The sequence below is a fragment of the Hyposmocoma kahamanoa genome, unplaced genomic scaffold (genome assembly GCF_003589595.1).
Source record: "Hyposmocoma kahamanoa isolate Upper Pololo Valley unplaced genomic scaffold, ASM358959v1 76, whole genome shotgun sequence".
Classification (NCBI taxonomy): Eukaryota; Metazoa; Arthropoda; class Insecta; order Lepidoptera; family Cosmopterigidae; genus Hyposmocoma; species Hyposmocoma kahamanoa.
The window spans coordinates 11,590,297-11,599,601 of NW_020653900.1; the positions used below are offsets into that span (position 1 = coordinate 11,590,297).

The 9,305-nt window shown below is 36.4% G+C and overlaps 1 protein-coding gene across 1 annotated transcript; it reads left to right on the plus strand.

Annotated features, from left to right (window-relative positions):
* The first annotated feature begins 5,638 nt into the window (after nt 1-5,638).
* On the plus strand, nt 5,639-9,059 carry LOC113232545. The gene is made up of 4 exons (XM_026467313.1): nt 5,639-5,786; nt 6,299-6,454; nt 7,777-7,986; nt 8,525-9,059. Exons 1-4 carry the CDS (start codon nt 5,697-5,699, stop codon nt 8,885-8,887), a joined length of 819 nt encoding a protein of 272 aa, XP_026323098.1. The 5' UTR covers nt 5,639-5,696; the 3' UTR covers nt 8,888-9,059.
* Nucleotides 9,060-9,305: the final 246 nt, after the last annotated feature.

Genomic DNA, 9,305 nt, shown 5'->3' on the forward strand with positions numbered 1-9,305 from the left:
CGTATATTTGTTTTTTCAAACAAACCAACGTTTCGGGCGCTTTACAGGTCCCATGGTCACGGCTAACTCATGGTCACCACCTTGTTACCCAACATGGAAAGTCTCATTTCTTGAATAACAAATTGTCACTAGAAATGTTCAATGAAGCGGAAAATCCATGGTAGGTGATCACTTCATACCCTTGGTATAATAAAGCAACATGTGATCACACGTTAAAGTGTTTTTATCACATAGAAGTTCTGCAAATAATGCGAACTACATGAAACAAATTATGTAATGGTGGAAATTTGAAATGTCGTATGGGACATTTTCCCTCACGACAAAATATGTCCCTTTTAACAAAATGTCTTAATTACATTGCTGTAAGATTCACACCCGTACCTAGTTAATTACAGTTAACCAATGTTTTCAACTTCATAACGGTGTATCCCCAAAAATTCTTTCACAGCACATGTCACTTGATGATCAAAGGAGCCGTTGTTTTTTGGTTCATAATTAGTTACAAATTATGTCAGCCGACGCTCCGTTTCACGCAGCGCGGCGCGGCGCGGACGTATGCGCGAATTGTCACGCGTGATCTACCGGAACGCACCCGGCGGTATGACGGGCTGTTAAAAATAAATGTATCATTACTAAGTAACAGGCTGTAAGGTTTTATATTTAAAAAAAAAGTTAGTGACCTTTCATTTAATTCGTGTTTTATAGATATTATATGGCACAACTTTAGGAATGAAATTGTGTATCGATTAACAGAAGCCTAAATTAAAATACAATTATTGTTACTGTGATTGCATGTTGAAAGTTACTTCTTGCACATCACAATCCTTTCTGATCTTTAAAAAGAAAAAATAAAACATAATTAAATCTTGCAAGTTATAAAAGGCTTAATAATAAATAAATATTAGACAACACCATAATACGTTGCTCCAATACCAAAATAAGTAACTAAAGCACTTGTGTTATGGAAATCGGAAACAACGACGGTAAAAAAATTTGGAAGTTACATAAAAAATACAGGCCATTACGAAGTCAACCTTTTTGTATATAATATCTTTGGGACCCAAAGTTTTGAATTTCGATTTGTGAGCTAAGACAATTTTGAGAGAGTAAAGTACGGAGCTGCAAAAAAAGAAATATGTTTGCGCGCGCAAATTTTCAGTAAGTACTGTAAAAAAAATAGACCTCCGAGCACATTACAATATTATAGTGAGACCTGCGCTTAAAAACTCTTCAGAATGTAATTACCTACACTTATGTATGACTAAAAAAAATAAAATTAGTATAATAATTATGTTAAATGTTTATTAAATTCAATTATTTTGTTGAAAATAGGTACTGCACTAGTTTGTTATAATTATAGAAATGATACAAAAAAATTCCTTCGATCCGGCCGGATTCGAACCGACGTATTCTAGCAAACCAATGCATACTTACATTTGAATAAAAAACACCGTGGCAGGCGCTATGTCAACTAAGCCACGGAACGAACCAACGGACCTCACGAATTTTTCTATGTGCTTGTTTGTCGGATCTTTGTATTTGGTTTTTCCACGACTTTTTAGCCGTAGTGCCATCCATGAGAAATCTATGAAATACAGTTATACTATGGTAAATAAAAACATATAGACTAAAACATATAAACTTACCGAAATTCATCTATCATAGAACGTTATATTCACCTATTTTAAACCGAAGAGAACAGAGACAATCTGTCATTTAATCTTGCAACACTAACAAAGTATGTGTAGTAACAAGAATGTTAACTATTCAAGTTCATTAATAAACCAAACCGTTAGTTAAGACTGTTCGAATTGCCGGTACATTTGAAACGCAATTCTCCATCGAAATCATTCACTCGCACGTTTACTCATTCGTTCGCCGCGGGATCAAAGCCGAGCTAACTTTGTCCCCGTAAATACGTGATTTACGGTAGCCGAAAGCTAATTAGGTGGGAGTGACAGCATGGACTTGGGAAAGGATTAGGGGCGCTAATGCCACGCTTATATTTGCAAGAACGTAATTTGCATGCAATTTCGAATACTGGTACCTAGACTGGTGTGGATACACAATTATTAGCTCTCTGAAATAGTACATTACTGCAGAGGTCGAAAAGTAAGGGATTGCTGGACCGGTGAGTTACGAGTCAAGCAATCTTTAAACCTTCGGCTAAAATTCTTCCTTCGTGAAGGTTTTTATTGAGTTGCATTCTAACTCTATCAAATACGCGAATTAAAAGAACATCATATCTAAATATTTTCATCATGAGCCACTACAAGACTCGGGGGCGCAAAAAACCAAGGCGTCAAAAAATCAAAATCCACATCTGCGTAATCTATCCCGTACTTTACAGAATAACGCATCACTAGCGTTACGCGCCTTGCGTGCAACGAAACATGACTGTGTCACAGCCAGCAAATGCTGTGAAGTCTCTAAATAGTTATATTAATAGAAAATGACGGTATCATGGCACAATGCGTTTCTAACACTCTGGGTAATATGAGAAGTACCGGTCTCTATTCCCGGTAGTAATTAAGATATAACTGTTGAAACTAAAAACTATTGGCACTTGAAGAAAGATTTTATGAAAATACTTGTTACTATGAACCGGTTACTTTTCTTGTGATTTTCAAATTTACATATCGCACACCGGCTACTACGGTCTTAATTTTATGGAGTCTGTTATGGGCGTATACAAGAACTTCCCCAGCTTTCGGTAAAAATATTGAAATAATAACTCAGTTTGATGTTATCTAAAGTTACTTTTAATGACTGATCAGAAGGGCATTTAACACGGTGGTTTAAAATTAATACATCTTAGTAATCATTTACACCACCGTGAGACTCAGACATATTAATTAAAATAACGGATAACTTTTTATTCTTATTTAATTTGAATTTTTATTTAATTTTAGATTTATAGAGAGACTAGAAAGTGACGATGCAGTGTGTAATCCTGCGTATGACTTTAATAAGAATGAAGCAAACGAGTGTAGTTGCTCGCCAACGCCGCCTGCGCCCGCAGTCGTGCCGAGTGATAGGGCAGCCAGGGTTTTGGCGCGCAGTTTCCGTCGAATCACCGCCACAAAATCTCATGATAAGGAACACGAATTGGTCCGAAACACGTCGAGCAAAATTTCGACTTAAATACGTGAGTTATCCGTTATTTTAGTTAACAAAATACATATTAACTTGGCACTTTTGCCATTTTTTAAGTCATAACTGTGTTGAAGCCGGAGTAAGGACAATTTGTTCAGATGGGGAGTTTCGGAGAGTTCTAACCTGGACTGTTTGTGCGGTGCGATTCAAATGATGATCCATCTCATCGTGGACGTTTATTTTATCTTTGAACGACTGTCGTGTCTAGCTGTTCCCATTAGATCGTGATGACAATTTATCGGTTCACGGCAGCCGCCTTGTCGTTTGCACGACAGAAACGTTTGAAGCTACAATTATCTGTCGTCACATTTTTATTTATCGTCCGACGACTGTCGTTCTAGTCCTTCCCATTGTCACGACAATTTGTCGTCGTAATGTGAAAAAGTCGTGAACGATAGTTAATCGTGTTGTTCTATGTGTGAACAACTTCATTTTAATATACAAGCCACGACACTTTAAACTGTACGACTATCTGTCGTCACGACATAACGGGAATGCGCCCTAAGGGTGACGTCTGGCGCAGTGGCAGTGCCACTTCTACTGTTATGGGATGGCGTGTTACTTACCACCAAGCTCAAGACAAAAAGAAAGTTAGATTTCCTCAACACTAACACAGCATATGTGTAATAAAACTACAATAATAAGTAATGAAGATATTCTTGTATTTATGTCAACCGTATTATGATCTACTACTCCCGGGACCCGTTTTTGAGTAGAGCATTTAAGCCAGCTACTTACGATGAGTAAAGCGCGAGCCGGAAAATACTGATTTGCGGATTTGGCCATAATGTTTCATTTTACCGTTCCAGATCAGATCTCCACATTATGTTGCAGTGGGTATTTATATATTACCTATAGTAATAATAATATTTTTACCATATGTTATATTAGTTTTTATGTTAGATTACATTTTTTTTTATAATATCAAGTGACGGGACGAACAAGTCGTGCGCCTGACGGTAAACTACACGCCTGTTCGTAACATTTCTTTTATTCTGTATGATATATATATAGTCTTGATGATTAACTGGTATAGAATGCGTTATGTCGTTAAGTCCGCCATTGCTGCATTATTATATATAAGTATTGCTCAATAAAGTTTAAGCAAAATAAAAATTATGTTAAAACAATAAATCTAACGACACTTGTGGTCAAGAACCGATATCAAATAGTATTCTTTTCCGCTACACATTACCAATATAACCTGTCGTTAAGTATTGATTTATGCATTAATGTATCTTGAAGTAGAAATAACGAAATAAAAACAAAATTAGTTACTAATCATCAAAAGGCTTTCTTACAATTGATTATCCATCAGGGCTTATCCTGCACTGGCAAGGGGGGAAGAAAGGAAGGGAGAAAAAGTAATAAGGGATAGGTATCGGGTAGCAGGGAGACACATTCAGAGGTTGATACAATCTAATTGCTTCCGGACGACCGATTGATATGATGGAACGATTACACGGACGCGATGTTACAGAAGGTATTTTTCAGTGCCTTGTTAATAATTTATTACCTATAATTAACTCTTAGCGTTATTAAGTAATGAAAAACAAGTGTCATTTTGAACCTTTTTTTTATAATATCAATTGACAAGACGAACAAGTCTTGCGCGTGATGATAAGTTACACGCCTGTCCATAACAGTTGCAGTGCCACTCAGGGCTGTAAATCGCAAAGATCTCAAGGGCACAGCCGTAGCGCCTGATATCCTGAGACATAAGTTGACAAGTCCCATGTGCCAGTAATTTCACCAGCACCCTTACTTACCCGCTAAAACCGGAACACAGTAATGCTGACATTAGTGGCGGATTGGTGGCAGAAATAGGTAAGATGGCAGTACTTCCCTGGACGAACTCTTTCACAAGGTGCTCTACTGCTACTAGCCAAATATGTCATCCTACAGAATTTTAAAATTTAATCTGCACTCACAATCTCACAAAAGGACAGTGATGTTAAAAGCCAATGGTAGTACCATCTTTCTAGTGAACCTATTCAACTTATATTTGGTACCGTAGGCAGGTATCGTAGGTATGCGCAAGCTAGGGCGGCCGGGCGGCGTCGTGGTGAATGTTCACCGATCCCACGGCGCTGACTCAACCGGCGAGAGGGAAGCCCGGGGTTTAGTGGGGTAGGCCCACCAGTCTGGAGGGAGAGTCCCCACATAGCCCCTGAGTCTCCCTGGACTCAGGGGTATCCATAATGATTTCCCCCCCGTGAAAAAAAAAAAGGTGTCGCAGGTATACTGTTAATGTACATAAATTAACAGCCGCATACATATGTAAGCCTAATTCTTTTTTAAAAACACCTCTCCAAAAAATTCTATTTTCCAAAACATTGATGGGGATTCGCGAATTGCCATTCCAAAATAGTTTTTAAAACGAATCTCCATCAAAAACGTCACATTCGAAATCCAAAAGACTAAAACCACAAGAATGTCAGATATGTAAGATATATAAAAGTCACAAAAAAGTCAAACAAAATAACTAGTGTTTTTAAAATCCCATAAAGGTGTGGTGAGAATGGTCGATCGGCGCGACGATGGACAGTACAACAGTCGCAGCCGCGGGCCTCGGAGTCACCTTAGTGCTACTTCTACTATTTATAAGGTGGAGATGGAGGAGAAGCAAGGTTAATAAATGCCGCTTGTGCTCATATCACAAACACTTGAAACAAACAATCGACCACAGTTTGCTAATGCAATTGTGACACTGAAATCTACAGGCAAGCTACACAGAATTGTTTTTAAAGTATCCGAAGTTTCTTACACGGAGTTTCTGTCCTGAAAACCAGCTTTGGATTATGACATTGAAAGATTATAAAATAATTATTCACCTCGATGAAGCATTAGTAAACCTGTCGATAATTTCTATAATAGGAACGAAAACCTTCATTCCACAGAGTGTTGTGTGAAGTTGTTTCGGATATTTTAGAAATAGTCCCGTAAAAACAGTGCCATTAAATCTTACGGGTCCTATATTGAAACTAAGTGCAAATCTCGGAGTAATTAATATTCATTATTAAAGAAATCATTAGATTTATGTAGTTTATAAATAGACTGATTTCAAAATCAGATAAAATGGTAAGTTGATGACCATACCGACATATGACAATAAAACATATTTTGTTGCGTGTGTTTAAAGGAAAATTCGAGTACGGAGCCGTTACCACCCTCCAATCAAGTTCAATTAGTGCACCGTCTCTGTCCTCATCACAATGTGATTCAGAGCTTCGAGGTGGAGCAGAAGGATAGCCTCGACGAGCACCTCGACGTGCTCACAAGAAAACTGGCAGAAAAGGTTTCTAGTTGTTTTGTTTCTTCCAGCGCCTTACATCTACTACCGCTTTCTGTGCTTACACTTGAATAATGTTCGTTAATTATCAAACCTACCAAATATTTTTTTTTGCTTTTGGTGTATAATTTTGTCTTCGGAAGAAAGAAACAGACATAAAAACAAATAGTTGAAATAAAAGGTTACTAAAATATTGATGTTGCATTCTAATAATAACAAAATATAAAAAAAAATACTGCAAAAAATATGAAAAACTGTTAAAAAAATCTAAAATAGTAGCTAAGAAGTTAAGGTATATAAACGACATTAAAAATTCACCTAATACGATTAAAACTATGTGGAATGTTATAAATAAGCTACAAATAAAAAACCATTAAACAGAAAATATTAATTAAAATACTAGGCATAAATGCTACCGCAACATTTTGTTATTATTGTTAATTATATTTTCTTTATTAACAACATATTATAGATGCTTATTAATCTTTCAATTTCATAATATAGTATTAGAATAGTTTTTATTTGAGATTTAACAATTGTCTTTTTGTATAAATTGTACTTCGTTTCTTGTACGGTTTTTGGAGATTTTATTTATTAAATGTTGCCCTCTCTGTGTATTTGGGTCCCAAGTTCTAATTTAAGCGTGTCCACCTGCTACATTGTAAACTTTTGGGAGTACAATAAAGCAAGCAGCAAATTCTAATAAATATTTTTAGTAAATCAGAAAAATATTTTTTAATAAATATTTTTCTGATAAAAAAAAAATTAAAATTTTTAAGTAGTTTATTCATGATATAAAACACATGTTTTATACAGAAACTTTCATTGTATTTTAATCAGCCGTTTTTAAAATACCTATACTTTAATTTTTCTCTTTTCGTGGAAAAAAAATAGAAAAATATTAAGGGCATAACTAATTTAAATGACACTTAATATTTGACTCATGAATAGAAGTAAAGGGCACAGTTGTATTCAGTTGTGCTTTTTTGTGTTATTAAATTGTAATTGAACTACAAAATAAGAGCATAGTTCCGTAGGTATATAATTAAGTAAAATTCTTTGATATTAGCTTCTTTAAAGTAATAAACGTCAAATATGACTTTTTATTATAAAAAATCTGATGATTGAAGTCAGTTATTTGAGCTTGCTGTATATTCCACAATTATTGAGATATAATTTCCACAAAAAAAATTATTACATTGATTTATTTTCTGAATGCCAAATTTTTATAAAAATGTTTCTATCCGAAGGCAGACTTTTTATCGTAGCGTTCGTGATCATATTTTAATTATTCGTTATTGGATTGTTTTTTTTTCACGTATTTACAGGAAGGTCGACTCCGCTTGTCGAAATCCAAAATTCGGGAAACGCAAAACGAAATCGAGAACTTACAAGCTATCGACCAAGGTGTGAGATCTCGGTATAGGGAAATTATGGAGTCGTTGCGATCGGACCTGCTGACAAACGAGAAAGAGTGCAAGAAACTGCAAGAACGAATCGAGTGGGTATCTCGCAGGAGGGCCGAAATCAGGGAAGAGGTAAAGACTGTGAATAAAAGTTACCTACTTTTCTTTATAATACCAAGGGGCGGGGCAAAGCAAGTCGTGCGCCTGGTGATAAGCTACACGCTTATCCATAACAGTAGTAGTCCCGTGTGCCTCAAATGTCACCAGCGCCTTTACCCTTCTAAACCGGAACACAGTACTCACATTACTGCTTGGCGGTACAAATAGGTAAGGAATACTTTTCTGGACGAACTGACACAAGGAATTGTACTTACTATTTTACTATTTCTCTTTACTGTAGAAATAATGGCAGAACAACCATAACTAAACGCCGCGGAATCTTAAAAATATGTTTTAAAAAATAGTTGAAAACTTAAGACCAAAAGAAGATCAAGGAGAAAATAACAAGACAGACCAGTCTTGACCACAAAACTACACAGCAAGTGCGAGTACCTCTCCTACCTACTTATTCTTGTTGTGGCGCAATTAGGTTTACATATTGCGTTGAGAGTACCCCAGAACACAGCTCAATATGGAAGCTTATCTTTAAAAAAACTGTTCTTGTTTGCAGGTACGCCGCGGGCAAAAACTGTATGGGGAGGCAGCGGCAGAGTTGGCCAACAACTTGGTGGAGTTACAACGGGGCCGCGGCAATGATACTTGGGCGCCCAACAACGCATATGTTGACGTCCAACTTTCTCACTCACGACTCAACGACAATCGGTACTCAGATCTGCGATTCACGGACAACACTCGGATCACCGACAAGCCGCAATCAATCAGTCAGACGAGCTCTATGCGCCACCGCAAGGAACCTCACCTGCCTCGGGCCACTCCCCTCTCCACCCTAGGCTTCAAGAGTCCCCCTAATACCCCTGATGCTGTGATTTCTCGTATCAATCAAACTCATGAAAGGAAGAGAACTGAGTATTGAAGGCTACATTCACATACAGATATTCGAAAATTGTAACTGTTACTTTCTCATTTATAGTCTGCTTATTTATTTTATTATTATATTATAGTTTTGAAATAATTTATTATTGTTATTTGGATTAAAAAATATTTCTAATAGTATTTTGTGTTGGTTCAATATATTTTGTATGATGCCGTTAACTATCTGTTTTATTGCGCAATATAATCTTATAGCTATAGTAATAATGTACATATAATAATTTTATTGCCATATGGTCCATATAATATATACCTTAAGTACTAATATACAATATAAAAAAAAAACACTATTTCTAACTAATACACACGAATTTCACTTGTCGGCGATGTTTGACGCAATCTGGCGTCATGCAACCGGCCGCGGAACCGCTGATATAAGACACCCTTCGGCCAAAATTCTT

What these genes read in the sequence shown, in the direction of transcription:
- LOC113232545 (XM_026467313.1), top strand. Translation starts at nt 5,697, where the DNA reads ATGGACAGTACAACAGTCGCAGCCGCGGGCCTCGGAGTCACCTTAGTG. An exon ending in GGAGATGGAGGAGAAGCAAG is followed by an intron (nt 5,787 to 6,298) that starts GTTAATAAATGC and finishes GTGTGTTTAAAG; the next exon opens with GAAAATTCGAGTACGGAGCC. An exon ending in CAAGAAAACTGGCAGAAAAG is followed by an intron (nt 6,455 to 7,776) that starts GTTTCTAGTTGT and finishes ACGTATTTACAG; the next exon opens with GAAGGTCGACTCCGCTTGTC.